The sequence below is a fragment of the Choloepus didactylus genome, chromosome 11 (assembly GCF_015220235.1).
Source record: "Choloepus didactylus isolate mChoDid1 chromosome 11, mChoDid1.pri, whole genome shotgun sequence".
NCBI lineage: Eukaryota > Metazoa > Chordata > Mammalia > Pilosa > Megalonychidae > Choloepus > Choloepus didactylus.
In genome coordinates, this window is record NC_051317.1 from 2,146,564 (window position 1) to 2,173,600 (window position 27,037).

Here is a 27,037-nt window from a genome sequence, read left to right on the forward strand (position 1 = left end):
AATGTTCAGAAATAGATTGTGGTGATGAATGCATAACTATATGATCATACTGTGAACAGTTGATTGTATACCATGGATGACTGTATGGTTTGTGAATATATTTCAATAAAACTGAATTAAAAAAAAAAAAAAAAAAAAAAAAAAAAAAAAAAAAAAGAAAACACATTCTCAGAAAGTCTCAGGGAACTGTAAACAAGAAAAAAGTTTTAGAGACAGTGAGACACAAGTGCTGGGTAATTTCGTAAGCATCTAGCGAAGACTTCCTGATGGATCAGATAACTTTTGCTGCCTTCTATACGAGTTTAACAGTTTTGCCTCTGTCGAATGTTCAGTAAAGAACTTCAGATAGCACACTTTGGTTTTAAAAGCTAACAATATCTTCAGGGTAATTTCACCTCATCTTGAGTAGCTTACATTTCTTTTTGTGAAAGCGATGAGGAAATAATGATTGTTTTATCTGTGTTGTTACTACTTCAGTGGTTGAGAATCCATTCCAGGTACACTGGATATTGCAGACGTCTCTGAACAATCTGTCTCTTGAGTATTCTTTCTGATGTTCATCCTAAAATGACTTGGTGACTTCTAAACCAATGGCTCTAGCCACTTGATATTATGCAATACGCACATTTAAGAAATCACTCAAATTGAAGGTATTGCTCTCAAAATTTCACTGGCGCAGTTATATAATAATGCTTGAGCAGTCTTTTGGTTTTTAACAGGTAGAAATTATTTTTGATGTCATGGTTTCTTGAAATGTTAGTTATCTGAACAATTTCAAGGATGTTGGGGGGTGTTATAACAGAAGTAAAAAAAATAGCTTATAATAAATTAACTTTCAAAATTTTTTACTTTTAAAGGCGTTAGCAACAGACCACCTCCTCCCAGAGTTACAGCTGAAGGCAGGAACTTTCCCTTGCCAGTTCCAAACAAACCTTGGCCACCGTCGCCTGGGGAAGATGAGGTAATAAAGCATATATTTTTATTTTTGTTTTTCTTTTCCCCTAGCAAATGAAACATTAGTATTGAATTCTCTTTTGTACTTTTATCTTCTATTAACTTTAATTTTTTTAGAGGAAAAAAATTTAAAGTGAAGGATCTAGATGAAAAGAATATGTTCTTTTATGTTGGTGTTTCCTTCATTGCATTAAACCTGAGAAAAATAATCCTATTTTTTTATGTTTCCTAATTTCTGACCTTGAATAAGTCATTTTATAGCTCTTTAACCCAGTTTTCTCATTCAGTTTATTATTATACCAACCTGAAGAAATTGTTATATCTGTATCTTTACTGATGAGGGTTCTATTACATAAGAAATGCTTATTCACAGCAATCTTTGCAAAGAATATCATGATAAAGGCAGTTTACACAAAATATCTACTGGTTAGCCTTACCCAAATGATTCTATAGTCAAATTAAGAAAACAAATGTTCAGACCTCATGGAACTGGGGGATGGTTTATGTAAATTATGACTTGGAGGCTTTTGTTTACACTTATATATGTAATTGCAAGATTCATTCAGTTTTTTAAAAATTTACATTTTCAGAATTCATTAGATGAAGAATGGTACGTTTCTTATATTACCCGAACAGAGGCAGAAGCGGCTCTTAGAAAGATAAACCAGGTACTCTGCAAAACTTATTTTTAAGCAGTTATATATAGTAACAGAGGGAAAAGAAGGAACTAACTTTTCTTGAGTTCCAATTATGGCTGGGAATTCTGCTAAGGTGCTGTTGACACTGTTAACACCTGCAAGACCCATTAGTGCCAGCTTTACACCTTCTAGAATCCATCACAATGATTCCTAGGACCTCGGGAAAAATCTAAATTTGGGCAGTCATTTGGCTGGCAGAATCTCAGGAGATTTTTTTCATGAAAAGTGTCCATCTTTTCATAGGAATCATATAGTATCAAAAGGAGACATCTTTCCAGATCCATTTTCCTCTTGATGCACTGTTGCCATTCATATCCATGGGAAGGAACCCACATCCAGAGAGAGAGAGAGCAGCAGCTTTTGCCCTTTCCTCCTGGAAATTTCTAACTTGTTCTTTAATATCATCAGGTGTTGGCCAAGTTTTCTGTGGTCCCATGATGAACTTTAACCTTAAATCTATATATCAGAGAAGAGAAAGCGAAGAAGATCCTTCCTCTTTCTCATTGAAAGCACACTGAGGTGCTGTAACTGCACCTAAAGTATAAAACACTGCTTCTCAACCTTAGCTGCACATTTAAATAACCTGGGGACCTTTAATAAATCCGGATGCCTGGGACTCACCCTGATTTAATTAGTCCATGGGCTCCAGGATTCTCAAAGCTCCCCAGGTAATTCTAATGGGAAGCCAAGGTGGAGAATCACTGGTGCAGAATTATGCTTGTTTAATAGAGATGTTCTGATTTGCTCAATTAACTGGGAATAAAAAGAACAAAGGAAAGCTTTTATTGCAAATTGAAGGCTAATTTAAAATTATCCTGATTCAATATAGGGAGGAGGGAGTAGCTTAAATGAGTCCTTTTACTAATTAATTCTATTTTAATATTAGATCTTTACAGTATTATTATTATGTAGCAATAATTTGTTGGATGAAATTTTTAATTTGTGGGATGAAATTTTATAGTACAGGGCAAATCATAACACTATTTTAGAAAATATCAGAAAAAAAGTAATAACAAAGTTCACATTCAGTGTTGACTCAGTGTGTGATAGACAAAACACTCTATCTAGACATCATGAGGTTTTGGAAGGGGTGAGTTTCTTGGGCATTTGGGTGTTTTCTGACTGTGTGTGGAAAGAAAGGATTCGAGAATTAGCTCACGGGAGTAGGAAGAAATATTTTTAGTTTAAAAATAAAGTCCTTATTTCTCCTGGTCCTTTATCCATTCAACCACAACTATGCTTATTGCTGAAAAAGGGATTTCTTTTTCATTAAGAGACTTTAAAGAGGTTAACTTGGAAATTTCTCTGATAAGATCTCTGTTGCCTATTTCTTCACAACCAGGAAATTTGTAACACTTGGGATCCATGGCTGTTTGGGAAATAGAATATTTGCTGAGTTGTGGACTAATAGGTTTTGCAGATCCCTAAAGACTTGTAGAAGTATTGCCTTTCATTGCTCCCGTAATGACAAGAATTTATCTTTTTAGGACGGTACTTTTCTGGTTAGAGACAGCTCTAGGAAAACAGTAACCAATCCATATGTCCTCATGGTGTTGTACAAAGATAAAGTTTACAATATCCAGATCCGTTATCAGGAGGAGAATCAAGTTTATTTGTTGGGAACTGGGCTCCGAGGGAAAGAGGTAAGGACTTCCAGTTTCAGAATTTCCCCCAATTCTCTTTTCATGCCTCTCTGCTTACCTTCCTACATAAAGCTTCACTGTAGCATTTTTTGGGAGTCCATAATGTATGGCAACTTTAGAGCTGAATCACATTAGTGAAGCTCTTTATTTACTGGGAGGAAATAACGCAAATTGCTAACAGTAGTTACTTCTCCCATAGGAGTCTTTCTTTATATCTTTTATTCCAAATAATCTAAAATCTCATGTATAGTTTTAAAAACTAGATAAAGAATATGTTACAATGTAAAATTTTTTAAAAAATAGAATTGAATGGTGTCAAAGGCATGTCCTGTCTGTCTTTCACCTCTGTGACATAATCTTAATGTGAGATGCAGTGTACTTTATAAGGCTGTAATCAGCACCACCTGGAAAAAAGAAAATAGGAGAATACTTGATTTGATGATTATTTAGATACTTGGATCATTTCTTACTAAAAATGGAGGTTTATACTCTAAGATGGCCGAATTGCCACAGAAAATTTTCTCTGTTCCTCAAAAGATTAGATTCTCATGCTGTTGGCATTGTGGGTGGTAATCAGAACCAGTGTGAAGGGAACCCCTCAGGGCTGCATTTTGAAAAAGGAGAACTAAGCTAAATGTAATGCCCCAAACATGCTCATTGAATACAAAATTCCAGAAGGAGTTGCTGGATTAAACATTGCCAAAAATGAGAAACAGCAAGTCATAAATTCCACTTCACTCCAAAGATTTTTAAGTTATGATGATGTTAGTGAGTAGAAAAAAGACATGACTTTGGTAAAATATTTGCACCCCAGATCTGGTGTGGATAGAGCTGCTTGGGCTCTATGGAAGCAGAGGTGACTGCTCTCCAACACTGTTTTTCTTGGTCTAATGTGGGACACATTAGAAACCACTCACTGCAGCTACCCTGGAGGGAGATACTTAGTATACTGAGTAGGAAAAGCATAATCCTGTATCAGGTGCCCTAGGTGACTTCTGATCCATGTCCAGAAGGATGAATGAGGTTTTCCTGTCTGGTCATCAGGGATGGGGTGCTCTGGGCAATCAATGCAAAGCCTTGGCTGCAGAGCCAGTCTGAGTGTGGAGGTGGCAGCGAGGACGTAGCAGAGAGATGAGGAAGGCACGATTGTGTGGGGTCTGATATCGCCTTCAGACCCTGGGGACTTTGCCTGACCTCCTGACTCCTTCATATGCTATTCATCATTCAGGGGGTGAAATGGGGCTGCAGAAACCAAAACCAAAAGCACAAATGAGCAACCGCAGGGCAAGGGCATTGTGATTAGAATACACAGTTAAATGACACCTAATACAAAGTTAAAAATATACACATATTTTGTCTTTTATCCATGGTTTGTTGGATGTTGGTGAGAAAGTTTATTTCAAAGTTCTATGGCAGAAATCATGAAAGTATTTGCCACATTTTGCAGTTTCTTTAATCCTCAGAACTTCCAGAGGTAGGACACATGATACAGATGAAAAATCTGAGGGTGAAATTCATGCTCCCCATTCCGATGTTGATTTATCTCTCTATTTCTTATCTTTCAGGACTTTTTGTCTGTGGCAGATATTATCGACTACTTCAGGAAAATGCCACTTCTGCTCATTGATGGGAAAAACCGAGGTTCCAGATACCAGTGCACCTTAACGCATGCTGCAGGGTATCCGTAGCAAGTCAGCCGAGCAAATGAAACTTCCTCCTGCCTCTTTTGCCCACATGGGAAGATCAATCACCCTCAGCAAACAGACAAACACTTTGAACTGAGTAGAATTCCTCAACGTGGGATACAAGGGTTTTGTCCTTTCATTTAAAAAAAAAAAAAAGTTAGAAATGAAGACTGTCAAATACCCCATAATTTATTTATTATGCTTCAATGTTTGTAAAGTGCATGAGTAATAATGTTCACACTTAAAGTCTAGAAGTGCACTGTAATAATTCATTTAAGCAAAATAGATGTGTATTTTTGAATACCCATTTCAAAGTAAAGTCGTTTACCCAGCCACAGAAATAATTTGGGGCAACTTTAAAGACATGAGACCATGTGGTTTTTGGCTTCTCATAAAACTGATTGTTTTAAAAATAGACAAACCTTTGTCAGTCAGAGGCAATCACTGGTTTTATACAAATAATTTGAAAATTACTAAAATACACTTTCTCAGCAGAAATAATTTAAGAGGCTTAAAAATATAATTTCATTCATTCTTATTTGGTGATTTTTTTCTGGGGGGACTTTTGTGTACTTTTTAATGGAAAGATAAATTGCATGTTGGGATAACTGCCTGGAATTAAAATTAATTTGCCTTTTTGCTTTACTTTTGGGTTCCTAAAACAAGTTATCGTTTAATCCATATATTTCATGTTTTAAAGAAAATTTAAGCTTCAAATACCAACAGAAAAACATTTTAGACATGAGGCAGATTTTGGTGTCAAATGCAACTGGATTTCAGTTGGCACTTCACCATGTCAGTCACATCCACATCCCATTCACTCCACCCGTATCCAACTCCAAAAGCTTTGTCAAGTGATACAGATTTTACTGAAGGCATCCTGGGAAGTTGAAACATTAACACACATATGCAGAAAATTTAGACTTTCCTATTAGATGCCTTTACTCTCTTTACTGTCCATCTCTGCCCACTGCCCCTCCCCCCTGAACTGTCATAAAGCCCCTTCTCTTCATCCTTCCCAAAAAGGCTCTATAAATCCTCCAAAGCAATTCGGTTCTTTCCTTCAGTTTACATATCTCAACACAAAGATGTTAGACATTTAGCAAATGGTATCAGCAAAACAGTGACAACTGATTGCTCAAGTTTTACCCTTTGGGTCCTTCCACACCTTTTATTAACATTTTTTTTTTTTTTGTACTTCTTTTCTTAATATACAAGTTTTCTGGATGGTAAAGAATATCTTGCATCTTCCTTTTCATGAACTGATAGAAAGAGCATGGGAAGGGATCTAGAAGTAATCTGATTCAAACTGAGTAATTCCTAAAATAACGATTATGTGGAGACTTAACCAATGATGATAAAAATGGTGTTTCACAAAATCTCCTCCTTACAAACCAGAAGTTCTCAACTTAGGATCCAGAACTTGAGAGTTGTAAAGCTGGAAAACTTGTATTCATTTACATATTTATTCAACAGGATATTCAAGGAGCATTTATTTAGTTCCTAATGTGTATTAAACACTGAGCTAGTATACCTACACTGAGTGGTGTAGGTAGCAGACAACTACAAGTTCTGTTATTGAGTTGAACTTGCATCTTACTTCACGGTATTTCATTCTTTATGTTCAAAAATATCTTGAATGAAGTACATGGTAGATTTCAAAGCAGCAATTTGGTAGCAAATCTCGTTTACAAGGTAAATCAAAGCTTGTTATTTTAACTGTGGTCCTTTTTTGGTGGAAGGAGACAGAAATTATGAAGTTTTAGGATAAAGGCATCCTCTGCCACTGCTGTATGCTTTTCTATCACAGGCGTTCTTTATCCTCTTCAGGTGCCAGCAACTCCATTCTCTCTGCAGGATGTTGCCTCCTTTGGCCATAGACCCTGTGTATGAACCCTAGCCTTGCCAATCACTGTTGCGCAGGACCCTGTTCAGGGACAAACATCTAACGGAAGGGGAGCCAATGAGGCTCCTTCTCTGGAATGTTGAACAGAGGCTGGACCAGAGGATCTTCCTTTTTTCTGGGGTCCTGAAAACGGAATGCTGTACACTTGATGTCTGCTGCCATGCCTCTACCTGCTTCAAGTCACCATGAAGGAAACTAGTCTGTAATAGGAATGGATTAGGCCAACACACAGAAACAGAACCAGAGACAGCTGTCTGATGAATTAGTGGAGTCCCTGAAATCTACTCCAACCATGGACTTCCATGTCACATGACCCAATAAACGCTTCAGCTAGCTTTAGTTGTTCTGGCACTTATACCAGGTGAGTTTTGGTTAATATAAACTTATACCATCCATTAATAAGTTACTAAGTCTCTTTCAACCTGAGCCAAATTGAAATACAAGGTAAAGGATAAGTAGTGTCCTGGAGCCAATTTCTTTCATCAAATTCTTGCCATTAATGACATCAATCAAACATTCTTTGAAACATTAAAACAATGAAACAGTCTTCAAGAACATGAAATGATTATAACTCTACATAGTTTTATTTTGTTTAGATTACACTAAATATAAACCAACTCAATTCTTCCAGATATTTTTTTAATTTTACAATTAATAAATACAATTAGCCATTCAGAGCAAACAAATAAGAAATCAGACAGAAAAACTGTTAGGAGCAAGGGATACATCTGACATTTTAGACTCTTCAAAGAGGGAACTGTTTTCTGTTTCCTGTAAGTCCTCTGTCTTCACAGGACGATTAAAATGTAGGATAAGATCACACAGCAGTAACTGGGAGAGTTCTGGGCAAAACAAAACAATGGAAGATATTAATCTTATTGTAGCACATATGTAAGACAGAGAACTATTATTGCTATAAGTAGCAACTAACTCCTTAGTTTTTTTTTCAAATTATTGATCAAACCACAACTTAGGTGTGACCTATTCTGACTTAAATTCAGATTTATGTTCTACAAAATAACCATGACATAAAATTTTACTAAGAAAGGTTCTTTAGCCAATCCAGTCAGCCCCTTTTACTAAACTGCAACTTGATTTATACATTTTTAACTTATTTTTATCTAAGTTATACAAACCCATAGTATAAAGAATCACACAGGTCTATAAGGTTACAGAAAATAGTAGTTCTTACCCTCAGAGGCAGCCACTTTCAACTTTTTAACTTATTTTGGTTTTGTTGCTTTTATTCTTATTTATTTTTGGTATTCACTTCCATTATCAACAAACGACAGCCTTTTTGTGGGGGCTGGGTATTACCTGCTTCTGACTACAGAAATGAAGCTTTTCTCTTCACTCACCCCTATCCCCCCAATATACTTATAATTTTTGCTAGCTCAATATTTAATGTTTATTCTTTGATTATGTAAATATTCTTCACAGTTTAATCTATTAGTATGATATTTCCCTTCCTTCAAGCTACCCCCACCCTCCGGCCCCAAGTAATTTTCTCTTTTCATTGTTTAATTATCATGAATGTATCCCAAATTTCCCCCTGTTGGGTATATCTCCCCTTGGTAAATTCAAGTACCTTAGCTATTTTAATTTCGAAAAAGTCTCCTCTCTCCTGAAGCCTTCTGATATGCTCTAGTCTGGACTAGCTGCTCTCCAGGACTGCTGTATACAGCCCATCTCGGGAAATCTTTTCACCATTATCCTAGGGGTGCCTTCCAACCAGAATCTTTTTTTTTTCTTTTTTTTTGTGGTTTGCACTTATTTGGTGGATTATAGACTCAGTCACTACCTGAAGGAATCATATATGATATGTCTGAAAACTTCTCTCTATATACTCATTTTAGATTAATTGATTAATTGACTGGGTATGGAAATCTGCATTGGAAATAAAGTTTCTCCAGATTTCCAAAGGGACTGCTGCATTGTCTGCTAGCTTCCAGTGTTGTTACTGAGAATTTTCATGATTCTCAATCTTGTGTTTTTATTCTGGGAAGCTTTAAGGGTCTTTTTGTTTTTCCAGTGTTTTGAGATTTCACAATATTGTGCCTTGACATAGGTCTATTTCCTTCAGTTCTGGGAATTTTTCTTAGATTATTTCTATGACAAATTCCTCCCCTCTACTGTCTATGTTCTCTCCTTCTAATACTCCTATTTATTGGACATTGGCTGTCCTTGACTGATCTCTTTATTTTCCCCTAACACTTTCCATCTCAATCTATTTGCTCTACATTCTATTTTCTTCATTTTCAAACCATACGTAAGAGTTTTTCATCCCTGCTGTACTATATTTAATTTCCAATGTTATTTTAATTTTAATGTTCTCTAAATATTCCTTTTTCTGCCAGTGTTCTGATAGCCAAGTAGGTAAATTAAGCTGAGGGTCTTGTAATTCAGTCTATCAACCTGGTTTCAGTATAGTACTCCCCCCTTCAACTTTGTGGCTAATGGCTCCAGGCCAGAGATTCCTTTTTTTATCAGCTTAAGAGAATAAACCTTGAGTCTTCTTTCATAGAGGAAGAACAGTTGCCCAGTTATGTAGAGGTGGGAAGACCTCAGAAGTCTAGACTTTTTAACAGACATTAAACCAGTCCTTCTGTTCTTAGCCCCACCTTTATCCCTGCTTCTAGAGATGCCACACTTATTGCATCTTTGGGGCTGTTTCTTGACTTTACCCAGTCTGTTTAGGGTTCAGATTTCTGGGGTCAATTAAAATGCTACTACTTAACCATTTGCTGTCTGTTTGCTTTCTGTTTGTTGTCATCTCATCTCAAGATCTCTTTATCTTGTGGGTTTCTGTCTTCTTAAATCACTTCGAATTTAAATCGCATACCTGTCACTTGCTAGTTGTGCAACCTTCGGAAGGTTAACCTCTCTATGTCTGTTTCTGCATCTGAAATGCTGATAACAGTTCCTACCTCACTGGGTTGTTACGAAAATTAAGTGAGTTCATTTATGTAAAGCTCTTGGAAAAGTGCCTAGATATGGTAAATGCTATAAATTTCACTGGCATTATTATTGGGGGGAGGGTAAGGGTAAACAGAATATTCATTCAATCCACCATGTTTCCCAGAAATCTACCCCTTTCTAGTCCATCTCTACAGGTCTCTCATATCCCAACTGCTAGACCTCCTCACACAACTTTTCAGGAACATGTTACCTATCTCATTTCTATTTTGTGTCATGAAAGAATGATCCCCAAACTGGAAGAATTACAGTAATGACGTTTGGAAGGAAGCTTTAGAACTGAGACATCCAGAAACACTGATTCATTTAACAAACATTTTCCAAGAACCTATTATATCAAGGTATTATGCTAAGTGCTAGGAATACCCTTAAGCAGCTTACAGTTGAGCGGGGACAGTAAAAACAAGTAAACATGCAATGTGATAGGTGATCTGAAAAGGGTTAAAGGGGTGTGTTTCTGGCTCAAAAATTTTTCCAGTGAAAGTGACCTTACTACTAATAATAAGTAGCAGTTAATCTCGTGAGGTTGTGGTGATGGTGGTGGTGATGCAGCAGTGGGCATTCCAGAGGAAGATACATGTGTTAAAGGCATAGGCACAGAAGACAGCAGGCATGGATATGCAAATAGTTCAGTTTGGCTGGAACACAGAATGCACAGGCAGAAATGAATGAGGTAAGAGACTGGAGAGATAGGTAGAGAGGCCTGATCACTAGAGGTCATATAGTTCATTCTAGGAGTTTTGGATTTTAAGATGCCATTGAGATTTGCATTTTAGAAAAAAAAAAACCTAGCTGTAAAAAAACTAACCAAATTTCTTTAGACACCTCAGAGCCTTTCTTAATATGTACTGTGAACTTGTGAGAATCAATATATAGCATAAAGCACTTCCCAAACTTGCTTTACCATAAGAAGACGGGCTTCATTTTTTTTTTTTTTTTTCTCAGACCATCTTGAGATAGGGTTCATAGATCAAAATCTGGGAAATGCTACCCTAGGGAGAACACTTAGAAAATACGTAACAGGCACTCACTATTTGGTGCCTAACTAACAGCCATCCCCCGCCTCTTCCTGGTGGCAGAACTTGATTCCATTTGAGGTGATCCTCTCCCCAACTCCAGAGGTAAATCCTGACTGGTCCAAGTTGGTCTTGGCAGTCCCATTCCCCTTGGCAGTGGCTATAGGAAGCATGCGCTTTTGATGCAAATCTGGCCCATGAGAGGAAAGGGGAAATGTACTGGAGGGATCTGGGGAATGGTTTATATAAAGAGTCACAGGCAGAAATAGCTTCTCTTCTTCCACTGGGCATGGTCACTTCTGCAGATATTGACTATGAAGAGTGACACACAGAGGGGAAAGATGCAAAGAATTGGATACCTGATGAATTCTTGAAAGCTCTAAATTAACTTTAGGACAGCCCCACCTTGGAACTTCTTGTATAAGCCAGGTTAAGTTGGTATTTTGCTACTTCCATCTGATGACCTTGCTAATTACACAGAAACTATCTTCAAATATCCGAGAGTAGTCATAAAGGATAATAACTAAATATACATGGTTAGTTTTCATGGTTAGATATAAGATCAGTAGACAAAAGGAATAGGGAACAGATTTCAACCAGTCCACAAGAAAAAATTGTCCAAAATGGAATAGGTTGACTGGTGAAGCAGGAAGTTCCCCAACTCAGGAAATGTTTAGTCCGGGATAGATTATCCCTAGAAATGTTCAGTCATGGGAATTTTACACGCTAGGGATAAAATAACAGAATATCTCTGTGAAGCGAGTTATCTAGATCTATAAAGTATAATCCTGCTTTACTATAATCTGTTTAAAATGAACAACCCTTAACTCACAGAATCGAACAAACATTTTTTATTTGGAAGAAACTTTAAGGGTTTAGTAAGGATTAATGGATAAAGACACTGAATTCTGCAGAATGTGACATCATCATGCAATAGGTTGTTGAAGTAAATTTAGAGATGTTAGTCAGACAACATCATAAGCTTGCCACTGTCAGAATGGGAATTCAAGTCATCTAACTCCCAGGTCAATGCTCAAAGATAATTTTTTAGAGCTCTTGTTCATATTACATTGTGAAAATTTCTTAAGAAACAGAGAAATTCTAATTAGAGGACAAAATTTAGTTATATACCAAGAGAAGAACAAACTGGCTCTACTATTTTTTTTGTAACAATGGCATGCAAACATTTTAATTCAGTGATTCCTTACTTACCTTTCATCTTCTTCAGCTCCAAAGAAATTGTGTTAATATTTTTAATTATGGCTTTAGCTTGTGGTCACTAACATTATTCTTAAACATCTGATTTTAAGAGAAAAAAAAGAATGTATAATCCAGAAGTATTGACATATATCTTAAAAACACTTAAAATTTTCAGTATTTCTAAAAGGAAAATCTTATTTTCTATTCTATTTGAGAACTGAAATTACTGTGAATAGTCTTTAAAAATGGTTAGATTTATAACACAGGGAGGCAACAACTTGTTATGTAATATTTCCCCAACTGAAAACCCCTCCAATTAGAATTCTTAGGATGAGGTTTCTTCTTTAATCAAACTATACCCAAATTATATATGGGGCTCTTATGATCACAATGTGGATGTCCCCTTTCCAGAAAGGCTCAGTCTCATAAATTACCTTCCAATGTAGCAACTGTAAAAGATCTTCTCTAATTTTGTTTAGAGTCATTGTCTTTTTTCAACTAAACTCTAGATTTATTCTTGAATGACAGGGTCCATATACAATTTCTTCAAGGACGCAGTAAAATTCAAAATGTGATTCAGTTAGAATTCATTGACTAAGTGGATGGCAAAGTGGCCATTTTAATTTTAGCTTTGGAAATTAGGGCAACACATTTTAATTATGCTTAACTGGAATAGGTAAATCAACGTGTTGCCACCTTATATATACAGCTCATGTACTTAAGCAATTGTGTCAGATATGAGAGAGAGAGAAGCAGTTCACTAGAACTCTTGGCCATTCAAATCTCTTAAAATGACTTGAAACATAAACCACCATTAGCACACAACTCCAGCAATGTGAAAGATGGGCAGTTATGGGTCAGGCTACTTGTCCAAAATAATGAAAACAAACTAACCTTGAAGTCAGTTCCTTGCCTCTGCCTTTTCCTGAGCCAGGGAAATTTATCCTCTTTCTCTTATTCACTTTGGCACGTGCACAGCCTAAGAGCCTCTGTAAAGGGAATAATTTTATTTTCCAGACGTCAGTGAATACAATGCACTTTGCATCCACCTACGAGGTTCCACACTCTAAAAGGGGAATGGCAGCTGTCTTACCTGGGTATGCCGAACCAAAAGAACCAGGTTTGAGGGAAAAGGTTAAGATGTTAAAAAATAAAGGGGGCCGGGTAGGGTGGAATTAAAAAACTTGAATGAAGAATACCTGTTAAAAAAAAAAAAAAAAAAAAAAAGGGTGGGATAGCAACCAAAGGGACAGAGAAATGCCCAAAAGAGTTGACTCCCCCAAGTCTGGGGTGTCGGGCTGTCCAGAGCCCTCCAGCACCCAGCGGATGGGTGGGCAGCGACAGAGGGACAGACGTGTCTGGACCCCACTGGCTGGAGACAGGTCGGGGCTGTGTCAGGACTTCCCCAGGGAGCTCGGACAAGTCGATCATCAGAGAAAGGAGGCAGGGCAAATGGGACTTCACCAGGAGGCGAGAAGTGGACACCGTGCTCTGGTGTCTCTGGCGGCAGAAGAAGAGTGAAGGGGACAGAGGTCAAGATATTGTATCCAGAAGGCGCTACTACTAATATAGTGGCCAGGGGCAGCGCAAGCCCTCCAGCCCAACGAGCGAGCATCATCACCGCGGTTCAGATTCTAAAGGCAACCGAGCCTTCACCGCCAACGGACGCCACGAGACGCCCTCGCTCTTGGGGGCCGCGGGGCGGGAGGCCTGGAAGCCAGCCAGCCCGCCCGGTGATGAAGGAGCCCAAGGCAGCCTGGAAGTTTCCACAGTCCTCACCCTCCCTACCCGGATTAGGAAAAAGTAAAAGGAGCCCGGAGTGACCCTGGCGGGAAGAAAACCCAGTCCCTGACACGATTGACGCAACCAACCGTCACCGAAGACCGTTCCTTCCCGCGCGTCGAGCGGGTGGTGAAAGAGAGGCCGGGCTTTCTGATTGGTCGGCTTCGCGGCCCGATGCATCTTGGGAGTTGTAGTCCCAGGCAAGGGCCCTGAGGAAAACGTTAAGGATTCTTGGCTCGAACCCTCCCTTATGATATACACCGACTTCTTGAACTAGCCCCTTCCTATCAACCCAGAACACATAGTCTGTTTGTTTTATATCTGATTGCCTTTGGTTTAACACTATAGAATTTGTTTTCTGATATGCAGTTAAATGAGAGGGGCATGGGAGAAATGAGCTTCAGTCTTAATAATAGATAATTGTAATTTTGGAAAAGGGTGTCTTCCTTTTTTTTCCTCATCTGTTTCCTCAGGAGAGGAGGTACTAGATCAGTGTTTCCTAGATTTCACTGGTTCTTGGGCCACCATTATAATTGTTTACCATAACTGTGTACCACCTGTATTACTTAATGTTTTAAATTTACTCCGTTTTAAAATTTAAATTTGCTTAAAAATCTTTACATCACCAGTGTGGATGGCATACAACAAACGGAAGGTAAAAGGAAAATAAAGACAAAGTAAAACTTTTTCAGTCATCTAGATAATCTTGCCTCTTGCAGGCTATGACCCTGTAGCCTGGTCTCTGTTAAAATGGGGTGATTATTAAGTATTGAAGAAGCGTTAACAACAGTTTAGTGCATAGATTTTCTTCTTGATGTAATCCAAAGGATTGAAAGAGAATTGGAAAGGGAATGACTTTCCCTGTGTGATTGCATGTTTTTTAAAGCGTGTGTACCACTTAAAACTCTCATGTTCCTAGTGGGACTTGTCTCACCCTTTGTGGAACCCAGTATATCCTCCCATACACCTTCCTTTTGTAAGACTCTTTAATTCTCAATTCTTGATGTGCCTTTCAAGACTCACCTCGCTCCTGGAAGGAGCCTTTCTGAATTAACCCTCTCCAACTCTGTACCTCCTACCAGTCTCTCTAACAATTGCCCCCTCACTTAACATTTTTACTCTGAACTCTTGCTAGTGTCAGGGTCTTGCATTTTCTTATTTATTTATGTGCACTGAGCATTTGTCATGTAAGTCTCCAAGTGAGTGTTGAGTTAAGTGGAAAAAAGAGGAGCCGAAGATCAGAGACAAACATGCTCTGAGCACTCACTGTGTATCACTCATTATGTTAAGAGCTTTCATCTTCTAGCCACTCTCTGAGGTAGCTGTTACCATCCCAGTTAAATGAAGCTTGAACTCAGAGAGCTTAGTCTCCTGCTCAGGGGCCCCAGGTCAGGAAAGGGCAGAACCAGGATTTAGCTCCTGTCTGTGAGATTCCAGGGCCTTCTGTTCCTCCTTCTGCACCACATTGTCTCCCAGAGTAGGAAACCATCTCATGAAATAGTAAACAAGCACATTATGGCTCCCAAACATTTCAGGTTCCTTGGATCCTTGAAACTAAATACATGTGTATTAACGCACATTTGTGCACACACACATACATACATATACACAGAAAGAGGGACCAACATAAGGTGAGCAAGATTTGTTGTTGAAATGAAGGGCATTAACAAAATCAAACCAAACAAAAATAACTTCCGTCAACTGCATTATAAAAGCAAGGATAGTTTAACATCAAAAAGGAAAGGGGTAAAAAGGAAGGCAGGCCATAGTTTCAGAATAAGGCTAGCTTACAGGACGTGTACTCTTACCCCCCTGCACCCTACCTCCCCCCCCCCTCCTTATTTTGATTCTGACTAGTGAAACTTCACTTGGGACCTGCATGATTCCAGACGTGTGTTTGAAAAGTCCTAGTAGGTAAAAGCAGGAGAAAATAAGATGTTTAGGAGAGGTTGGGTGAAAAAGTTGTTGCTCGAGAGAGCATTAAGCCAGAATCTTGGAAATCAAGTGATGATAGGGGCAGAGTAGAACATGATGTCTCTGGAGCTGAATTGTCCCAAACACACTGAATTCACTCAAATGTTGGCAGGACCTTTTACTTTGAATAAATAAGCCTTTTATTTTGAATTAAAAGGAGAATCACCTTTGTGTTTATTTTAAATGAGTGCTGTAAGAGGAAAAAGAGATCTGAACTCAGAAAAATAATGTAATGATGCCTTTCCTCCCTAAAAATGTCTTTACTACTTATTGTAGTATTGTTCTTGCTTAAGTAACTATAGATTCTTTCTTTTTTTTTCCTAAGGAAGGTAAAACTTTACATGTGTGATCTGCTACTTAAGACTTGGGACTGTTCAAAATGAGGCTCTGAAAAAATCTATCTTCCTTGTTAAGTTTGCGAATGCAACACTTTTCCGGCGCCCAGCACAGGTTGCAGTTATTGATTTTAATGTTAATCAAATCAAGATTAAAAAGCCGGTTAAATTCACCCATAAATAGGAAAGCTGTTAGGAAACAACAAGATGATGAAGCTTCAGTTACTGTGTGCTCCTCAGTTAGTTTTATTATAAATTCTTGACATAAAGGCTTCACTTTCAGGAAAACAAATTGAGTAAATGATCTCACTTCTTCCACTTGCTCTCGGAGCTCCCGTTGGCATCCTCGGCCTGCTCATTAGCAATGAAAAGTGCTGGCCTCTGCTGGGGTGGGTGGCGGGGGGACAGCTTCCTGCTGGTTCATAAGTTGTCTTCTGAACATTGCTTTGTACAACCCCCGAGCACAAGAATTTCGGAAGTAACAGCTCAAACACATTTAGGATCATTACCTGACGGGCATAGCCAGCCATGGAAAGAACTGCCATTAAGAAAACCAACGCTTTGCACAAATCCAGTCATACAAAGGAAGCCAGAAGGCAGATGACTCTTGCCCCTTGGTCTGAAGTGAAAGTTGAATTCCCTGTCTTCTTCAGGCAGCTGACATTCTTTGCACTAAGTCAAATTTTTTTTTCTTCAGGATAAATGCTTCTGAAAAACAGAAAAATGTTATTAACAAAAATCCACTGGCTCACTATGTTAACTGCGATGTTTCCACTTCTAATTAAAAAATTATGGTTCTGTGCCAGTGTTTCCTTGTGAAATTGGAAGCTACCCAAAGAGGGTTGCTGGAGAAAATAAAAGATTTCCAGTTAAATTTGAATTTCAGATAAACACAGATAACTTTTTAGTGTAAGTATATCCCGGATATTGCTTGGCACATACTTATACTAAAAATTTATTCCTTGTTTATATGAAACTCAAATTCAAGTGGGCATCCTGTATATTTGCTAAATCTGGCCATCCTAGACCCAAAACACTTCAACCATGAAAAAGAAAAAGCAGATTGTGAAGGCTTGTGGATTCAGTAGATATGGAAGCCAAGAGAATTTTGAAGTTTTACAACTTGATGTCCAAAATAACAAAATAGATGTACTTACTGTGCCAGAACTTAGCTCCTCTCTTTCTTCAACGTCCTTGTAAAGCAAGAAAGAAGCTGCTCAGTCTTTGAGAAAGCAGATGGATAGAGGCCGACAATATTCAACAAGGCACTGTGTTTTGACAGTTGCTTTCTATCCCTTCTTGTCTGAAAACACTTTGTGCTTGGCTTCTTAGAAAATGCCTCCATCTAGCAAGGCTTATTCATAACAGGATGCTGTGTTTGTTTCCAGAGATCCACCAATCAGAGAATGCCCTTCACTGTACCAAAATAAAATGTGTTTCTAATTCTATCATGTCATCCTCCAACTCCCAGCGATACTTCTGTTTATTAAAGACATAGATCCTGGTCAGATGTCATCTCTCTCTGGGCAGTGTACTGAACCCCCACCCCCACCTCATTAGCCAACCATTCAATGAAAAATTAGCATCTTTATAAAAAGACATACTGAGTCCACGAAGTCAATTACAATAGCATATAAGTGTGTTCTCACCTTTTTTGATATTAAAAAAAAATGTATATGTGCAGAAAAGCAAATTTGGAAAAATACACACCAAAATGTTAACAATGATTATCTCTGGGTAGTGAGATTTATGGGTGATTTTATTTGGTTGTATGTACTTATTCTGCCTACCTATAACTTTACCCCAAGCTATCTTCTCTATATCTTAAAATCTCCGGGACATTTCTCAGCACGGTGCAATACCAATCACTTTAAAGCAGAGATTCTCAAACGTTACAATGCAAAACAGCTGCTTAGGGTGCTTGGGAAAATGCAGATTCCAGAGACTCTGGTTTAGTAAATCTGGGGTGGGGCTGCCTGAATCTGCAATTACTAGTTACCATTTTAAGGTAGGTTGTCTGTGGACCATATTTTGCAGAGCACTGGGCATTTTCTATGGGTCTCAAACAAGTGATCCACAGCTGAAGCTTATTTGGACCACTGATGCCAGAATTCAGTGGTATCGCTTTTTCTGTATGTGTATAATTGGCAGTCACAATTCAGGTCCATTTAATTAGACAGGAACATGTTTGGGGGTGGAAGGGCTTCCCTGGCACAGCTGCAAACAGAGGTTTCCTGTGTGTTCCCCAGACTCCTAACATCTTCTACATTCCCTGAGGCAGGGGGAAGGAGATGGCAGCCCAGTTTCAAGTTCTTTCTAATTTAGATCTTTATTTCTTTTGTTTCCTAGCCTTTATTTTTTTTTGTATGCTATTTCACCTGCCATCAAAATGGAAAGTCCAATACTTGTGTCTGACATTCTATGTGATTTTTTTTTTAATTTACTTTTTTATAGGTCGCATTTTGTGCTTACACTTCTCTCTGCCTCCACTGCCCTCCATCCCCTAGTCTAGGGCACCACCACTTCCTGCCTGCACAGCTGGCAATAGCATCTTTACTGGCTTCTCACTGCCACTCTCGCCCCGTGATCTACTCTACCCACCATAGCTGGGTGAGCTTATGCAAATATCAGTTGGATCATGTCATTCTCAGGCTTACAACTCTTTGGCGGTTTCCTATAGTGCTTGGAACAAGCACTAAACTCCGACCCTAGTCTTACCACCCCACCCAGTGTCTTTATCTTCACTCTTCTCCCAGCCTTAGCACATGCAAATTGTTTTGCAGTCGTCATTCCCTCTGCCTGCTAATACTTTTTCTTCTGACCCTCCCATATTGGTGCCTTCTTATGATTTAGATCCCGAGTGACCATCTTCTAATATTACCCCATTCCCTATTCCAACCCCTTATTTGGTTCCATATAATATTTGATATAATTTGTAATCATTTTATTTATGCTTCTGGTTTTTTTGTTTTGGTTGGGTTTGGTTTGGTTTTGGTTTGGTTTGGTTTTGGTTTGCTTTGTGCCTGTCACTACAATACACCTTTTTTTTAAAAAATTCAATTTTATTGAGATATATTCACATACCACGCAGTCATCCAAAGTGTACAATCAGTTGTTCACAGTAGCATCATATAGATGTGCATTCATCACCCCAATCTATTTTTTGAACATTTTCCTTGTACCAGAAAAAGTAAAAATAAGAATAAAAGTAAAAAAGAACATCCAAATCACCCCCCACCCTATTTTTCATTTAGTTTTTGTCCCCATTTTTCTACTCATCCATCCATACACTAGATAAAGGGAGTGTGATCCACAAGGCTTTCACAGTCGCACTGTCATCCCTTGTAAGCTACATACAATATACTCTTTTAAAGGACAGGAATGGTTGTCTTGTTCAATATTATCTACCCTGAGCCTAGCACAGTTCCGGAACATGCTAAGTGTTCAATATGTCTTTGTTCAATGACTAACTGACTGAATGAATGATGAAAGGCCTTTTTAGATTGGCCTGCTGTAGTGGTACTCTTGAGATTCAGAGAAACCAAGGTGTGCAGCAGCACTGGCTATTAGGAAAACCTCTGACGGCAGAAATCAGGCCTTCAGGGCTTATAAGCTCCATAAGGGAGGACAATCCCCACAGGGTGGCTAAGGAGAAAGTGGATGAACCACAGCCATGTCACCAAGAGGGTACTCCCCCTCCAGGTACACCTGTCTTTTGAGTCTGGGACACAGACTGAAGTCTAATAGAGCAGTGAAAAGCAGGCTCAAGACTGTTCTAAAAAGCAGCAACATGCCTGAAAGCTTCACAACAGCTTCATGCTGGAAGGATTACAAACCTGGTCTTTGATAAAAGAACTATCTTGGCTGTGGATCAGCATTTGAATAAAAATCAAATGACTTAGGATCTGTCCAAAATGAAAGATGTTTTAATACTTTGCATGTAAAAACAAGGATATTTTGCTTCTTTTTTATTAAACAGATTTTATTATTTTTCAGAATCTTGTCAGCATAATCATTTTATGGGTGGATGAAATATTCAGCGCTGCGGCTGCAGTTCTTTCCCAGCAATTACCTTGTGGCACTTTTGCTGTAATTAGGTTTTCACCAAGCATTTTTCCCCAGGCCTGTGTAATAAATGAAATATGACCAGAATTTAAATTTGTCAATTACAAGCAAGCATAGTGCATAAACACACAACAGAGCCATGAATTCCAAACCACGGGCTGTTGCTGAGGGGCAGATGCTCTGAAAATTAAAGTGGAAAAAAAACTACCGACTGGCAAGAGAAAAGTGGCCCCCAAAGAAAGCAGTTCTCCCCAAACAGTCGTGCATGTTTCTACCCAACAGTGTGAACTCTTGATTACAAATTCTTCAGTGTGAAATTGACAATTTAAGGAGCAAGCAGTGGATTTGTGTTAAAATAATCAACAGAGCTCTGAATGAATTCTGTATGAATTCCTATGAATTCTTGAGTCCAGATCAAAAGGTTTTCGGCCACAGCAGATCAGAGGTCTCTGGATTACACAGCCTGGCATTGTGATCTCTTGGAGCTGCTCAAGGATCTGTCTAGAGATTTGGGGACAGGTCTGCCGTCTTCCAGCAGCTGCGGCTACCGCTGACCTGACTTCTATAATTACTCCTGTGAGGCCCTCTGCCGACCGTCTCTTGTAGAAGGAGAAATTCCTTGAGTCCACACGCTTGGAGACTTTGACAAAGCATCTATCTCATTAAAGCAACCACGAGACAACACCTTTTTTTGAACGTTCATCTACAGGAAGCCCAAGGCAAGGTAAAAGGAGCTCACATTTTTATAAACTTATGGAGTGCCATGCATTTATTCATGCAACCAATATTTCTTGACTATTTCATCTATGTCACACACTGTGCTAAGATATAGGTGTAGGGCCGTGAGCCCAAAACTGACAGGTCTCTTGCTGTCATGGAAATGACAGTCTGGAGGAGGAGACAGACCCAAATCAACAAGTCACAGAAATACATAATAAGTGGATGGAGAAGGGGGTTTCTCTGTACTTGGCCTTAAAGTTCCTGTCACTTACTGACTCCTCTTCCTGTGATCTATTCTGCAACAAGGAAAGAGGAAGTTGGCTCTCTAGAGTTCCCAATAAGCTGACAGACAGATAGGTGTCCCCTAAGGCAGCTTTCAACAGAGAGCTCTTTTATTATTATTATTATTATTATTTGTGATTTATAGTATGCCCTTGCAAGCCTCTGGGCACATCATGGAGCAGGAATAGAATTAATCAATTAGATCTGCTTCCTGATTAATTCATGGCTGTGACAAAATTAAAAATGAAGATGATGGGAGAGCCTCGGCAATCAAAGTGTCCCAACTCCTGTGTTCTCAGGCTTTGGGCGCAACACAGCACAGCCAGCACTGCAGCCTGATGGAGCAGAAAGCAACAAATCCTTCCGGTCCAAACTGGTTTGATTTAAGGAATCCAGGACTCTGGAATCATCTATCCATTGGTTCAAATCCCATCTGCACTGCTTATTCCTATAAGCTTGAACAAGTGACTGAAGGGCACACACCTGGTTCTTTGCAGAACTGAATTCAAACACAAATCTGAACCCAACCCTGTGACTGATAACCCTTGTATCATATTGTTTGTGAACATAGTATGGCATACTTTGGTCACTTAAATATTTATCGAAAACTATGACCTCCTTAAAACTCATGCCTAGTATACAGATAGGACCCAATAAATGCATGTCAAAAGTTTTGCTGTCTTAGATTTTTTTTGCCCCTGAAATTTCCCTGCTCCCTCTATTCCCTACCCATAGCCCCACAAGACAGTTACATTGATCCCTGGAAAAAATCATCTTAGAGAAATACATCTTAAGACCTACATGAATCACCCAATTCACAAATACAAAAATAAATATTTGCACAGGATGCTGTCTCTTAAAACTCAGTTCCCTCCAAAGTCACCAGTTCCCTGAATAAACCCTCATATTACACATTAACCACTGGCATTTTACCCTTATTACCAGATGGTCACTTTTCACAAAGAAGCATGGTTTTGATCTCCTGAGAATTACCCCACATGTGTTGCAGAGGCAAGCAGTAATGGAATGCAGATATAAGGTGCTGGTGGGGCTCCTTCTTCTATCCCAAGGGCAGCAGGATTCAAATTCTCCCTTCTGGGAGATGTCAGCTCACCATGGGTCACTCTGACCTTTGGGGTGTCTTGGCCACTGTCAAAGCCTGCAGACACCAGGGGGCTGCTGTGCCCCAAAGCCCCTATGGGCCACTCCTTCACTAATGTGGGGCCCAACCTCTTTGTCAGCCACAAATACCCACTCCTGTTTTGTTCCTGAGTTTTCAAACATTTTCAGACTCGTTTCTCATCATAGTTGATTTATTATTTTTAATGCATTTTTTTACTAGTTACAAAACGAAAGCCATCATGGAAAACTCAGAAAAGTGCCCCCACTCCCACCCCCCCAAAAAAAATAACAAAAAAATCACTAGTAATCCCCACTTAGGGAATACAACTGCTAACATTTCATGCACAATTATCCATTCTCCCCAACCCCCACCCCCATTGTTCAGCCTTTGAAAAAGGATTATTCCTTGAAATGTCCTTACATTTAAGAAAAGGTGGGAAGGTAGTCCTTACGTTAACCCTTTCAGAAAGATCTCAAGTAATCTCTATCATGTAAACTCTTTCAAAGAACAAGTCTGTTCAAAACTGTAGCTAAGTCATTTGTTGCTATAGCAATGTTTGAACCCAGAACACAATGAACAACCATCCTGACTTCAACCTCCAAACACAAGCAGCCATCATCTCCTTCGGAGCTCTTCAGGGGAACTCATTTTTGCCAAAGCCATTCATTTAAATTAGCAGCTCTCTCCTTGGTCACTGGAGTTTATTTTGCTTCACACCAAGTCAAGACATAGGGGCTGGAAAAACTGTTAGGGCTGTCAATTGAGATGCTGAGGGTTGGGGTCAGCTCACCTTTGGTTGGCAGCCTTTTGGGGACCTGAGATTAATATATACTCTCTTCTTTGGTGCTTCCTCTTTGCTGGGCACACAGTGTGCCACCTTGAATGCATGTTATCCAGAGCAAAGCAAAGCTAGATTTCAGGCTCACGGGTACAATCCCATTACTGTGAAAATTCCGGCAACAGATGTAACCAACCCCAGGTAACTTGGTTAAACTAAAAATACTGAGAAAATCACCCTTCAAACATTCTGGAAAACTCCTTGCAATGTTATGTACAGCTGCAGAATATTATAGCTGAAGGGATGAGGGTTGGGGAAATGTTCTAGATGCTTGATATGTATTCTTTCATTTCATTCTGATGACAACTCTGGCAGCACTTTCCCCATTTTGCAGTTGAGGAAGCAGAAGCTTACAGAGACTTTCCCAAAGTCACACGCTAGAAATGGTGGAGCCGACTTCAAACTCCCCTCGTCGTCTACCTCAGAGCTTGCTCTCTTGACCCTCCTGCAGCATTGCCTCGAAGGAAAGGAATAAGCGTGGAGTTCCCTCCTGCTCTATGTACCAGGCACAACGCTAAGATTTTTCCTCTTTTTTTTAATTAGAGAAGTTGTGGATTTACAGAAAATTCATGCAGAAAACACAGTTTCCATATACCCTCCTCACACACACCATTTTCTCTATTATTAATACTTTGCATTTGTGTGGTACCTTTGTTATAAGTGATGAAATAATATAATTATATTATTAACTTTAGCCTATAATTTACATAAGGGTCCGCTGTGTTGCACATTCCTATGGGTTTTTTTAAAATTTGTTCCAGTAAAATATATACAATTTAAAATTTCCTCTTTTAACCACATTAAAATATATAATTGAGTGGTGTTAATTGCACTTAAAATGTTGCACTACCATCATCACCATCATTATCAGAACTGTTCCATCACTTCAAAGAGAAATTCTGTACCATTAACTCCCCATTCCCCACCTCCACCCTGGCCCCCAATAACCTGTATTCTAGAGTCTGACTCTATGAATTTGCTTATTCTAATTATTTCATATCAGTGAAATGATACAATACTTGTCCATTTGTGTCTGATTTATTCACACAACACAAAGTCCTCAAGGTTCATCCATGTTGTAGCATGTATCAGTATTTCATTCTTTTTTATGACTGAATTAATATTCCATCTTATGTATATACCACGTTTTGTTTATCCATTCATCAGTTGATGGACATTGGTTTGCTTCCATCTTTGGGCGATTGTGAATATGCCATTATGAACATAGACGTGCAAATACTCTTCAAGTCCAGGCTTTCAATTTTGAGGGTGGTATATACCTAGAAGTGGGATTGCCAGGTCATATGGTAATTCTATACTGAACTTTTTGAGGAACAGCCAAACTGTTTTCCACAGTGGCTGCACCATTTTACATTCCTACCAACAATGAACTAGTGTTCCTATTTCTCCCTATCCACTCCCACACTTGTCATTTTACATTTTTTAATAGTAGCCATTGTAGTGGGTGTGCAATGGTATCTTGTGGTTTTAATTTGCATTTCTCTAATGGTTAATGATGTTGAGCATCTTTACATGTGCATCTTGGCCATTTGTATTTCTTCTTTGGAGAAATGCCCATTCAAGTATTTGTCCATTTTTAAATTGGTTCATTAGTCTTTTCGTTGTTGACTTGTAGCATTTCTTTATATATTCTTGATAGTAAACCCTTTTTGGATATGTGCTTTCCAAATATTTTCTCCCATTCTCTACATTTTGTTTTCTACTTTCATGAAGTCCTTTGATGTACAAAAGTTTTTAATTTTTTTATACAATTCCTTATTACACATACAATTTGCAAATATTTACTCCCGTTCATTGTATTTTCTTTTCACTTTTTTGATGGCATCATTTGCATCACAAAAGCTTTTAGTTTTGACGTAGTTGAATTTATCTATTCTTTCTTTGTTTCTTGTGCTTTTGGTGTCCTATCTAAGAAATCATTGCCTAAACCAATATAACAAAACTTTACCCTTATGTTTTCTTCTGAGTGTTTTACAGTTTTACCTCGTACATTTAGATCTATGATCCATTTTGAGTTAGTTTCTGTGTATGGTGCAAAGGAGGTGCTCAACTTCTCTTTTGCATGGGGATATCCAGTTGTCCCAGCATCATTTTGAAGAGATTATCTTTTCTCCTTCGAATGGCTTTGGCAGGCTTGTCGAAATTCAATTGATTCCAAGTTTAGGTTTATTTCTGGACTCTCACTTCTTTTCCATTGATCTATGTGCTTGTCCTTATGTCAGTAATACACTGTCTTTTTTATTTTTTGATAAGTTGCGGGTTTACAGAACAATCATGCATAAAATAGAGGATTCCCAGATACCACCCTATTATTAATACCTTGCATCGGTGTGGTACATTTGTTACACAATGTTGATGAAAGCACATTTCTATATTATTCTATTATCTATAGTTCATGGTTTAACTGAGGGTTCACTATGTTTTGCAGTACCAAAGAAATGAAAACAAAATTATCCTATTACCTTATATACAACCTAACATTTCCCCTTTTAACCACATTGAGATACAAAAATTTTTTAATGTTGATGAAGTCTCATTTATCTATTTTTTCTTTTGTTGCTCATGCCTTTAGTGTAAAGTCTAAGAAACCATTACCTAACACAATGTCTTGAAGATACTTGCTGTTTTTTTTTTCTTGGAGTTTGATAGTTTTGGTTCTTCTATTTAGGTCCTTGGTCCATTTTGGGTATTTGAATATCATGGGAGATAGGGGTTCACTCTCATTCTTGTTAATGTGGATACCAGTTTTCACAGCACCATCTGTTGAAAAGACTATTCTTTCCCCGTTGTGTGGACTTAGCACTCTAATCAAAAATAAATTAAGGATTTATTTCTGAATTCTCAGTTCAATTCCATTGATCTATATGTCTGTCCTTGTGCCAGTACCATGCTGTTTTGATTACCATGGCATTGTAATGAGTTTTAAAATCAGGAAGTGTGAGTCTTCCAGCTTACTTCCAACATCTCTTACAATCCAACTTTAGGGAAAAATGATGATAATAAATCAATAAAGTCTTGGTCCTCTTCAACTCACATTCTAGTGGAGAAAAAGATGATAAAAAAGTAAATAAATAACAAATAAAACTGTTACTGATTGTGGTAAGTATTGGAAAGGAAATAAATCAAATGATGAATCCAAGAATAGGTGGGAGAGTGAATCAGTCAGGGTCCCAGTAGGGAAACTTGAGGAGACCTTATGAAAGAGATAGCTTATAAAGGTATGAGCAAGATTTTGGTTAAAAATGGAAAGTTAAAGGACACTACTTCCAGGGCTAAAAACAGTGGGATATCATTTCTGTCCCTGGGTCTGAAGGAAAAAAGGCAAGAAAACAGTTACCAGAACTTAGAAGAAGAGTTCATGGCAGAGATCTACTTGATCATATCTGTGACTTCCAGAAGACACACAGCCAATCAGGGAGGGAACAGGAGTAACAAATAATACCAAACATCAGAAATGTTGCTCCTCGCCTTCACCCAGCCCTTAGATGTTTCACTTCCAGGATGAATTTCCCTGGATATGAAGTATGACAACACCAGGTCAGGGAGAAGAGATGGCAAGGCCCATAAAAGAAATGACTCGAGTCTCCATTGTAGTCCCAATTAAATGCTCACTCTTCATGTGCAGCTGCTTTAGCTGAACCTCCTGAGACGTGGCCAAATGAAAATAGGCTATTTGCAAACCAGGCCAGGTCAGAGCAGATTAACTCTTTTCCATCTTCCTTGTCAGGTCAGAGGGAGGTATTCTCTAGACCTTGAGAGATGACCTTGGACAATCTGTTTAGTATTTCCAGGCCTCTGTTTCCCCATTTATAAAAGAAA

At 38.6% G+C, this 27,037-nt stretch overlaps 2 protein-coding genes across 3 annotated transcripts in view; one reads left to right on the top strand and one right to left on the bottom strand.

Annotated features, from left to right (window-relative positions):
• The window catches only part of LCP2 (lymphocyte cytosolic protein 2), a 57,921-nt gene extending 52,296 nt beyond the window's left edge, over window positions 1-5,625 (top strand). For both annotated transcript variants that reach the window (XM_037798878.1, XM_037798877.1), the window contains exons 18-21: window positions 858-961; window positions 1,545-1,622; window positions 3,140-3,295; window positions 4,861-5,625. In XM_037798878.1, the coding sequence (XP_037654806.1) occupies window positions 858-961; window positions 1,545-1,622; window positions 3,140-3,295; window positions 4,861-4,983 (461 nt within the window). In that variant the 3' untranslated portion in view covers window positions 4,984-5,625. The remainder of the gene's footprint in view (window positions 1-857; window positions 962-1,544; window positions 1,623-3,139; window positions 3,296-4,860) is intronic.
• Window positions 5,626-7,477: 1,852 nt separating this feature from the next.
• C11H5orf58 (chromosome 11 C5orf58 homolog) lies at window positions 7,478-14,001 on the bottom strand. The gene is given in 5 exon segments (XM_037799287.1): window positions 7,478-7,728; window positions 12,091-12,141; window positions 12,144-12,177; window positions 12,973-13,067; window positions 13,950-14,001. Coding segments are annotated over 3 exon segments (234 nt in total). The 5' UTR covers window positions 12,973-13,067; window positions 13,950-14,001; the 3' UTR covers window positions 7,478-7,579.
• Between the last annotated feature and the right edge of the window lie 13,036 nt (window positions 14,002-27,037).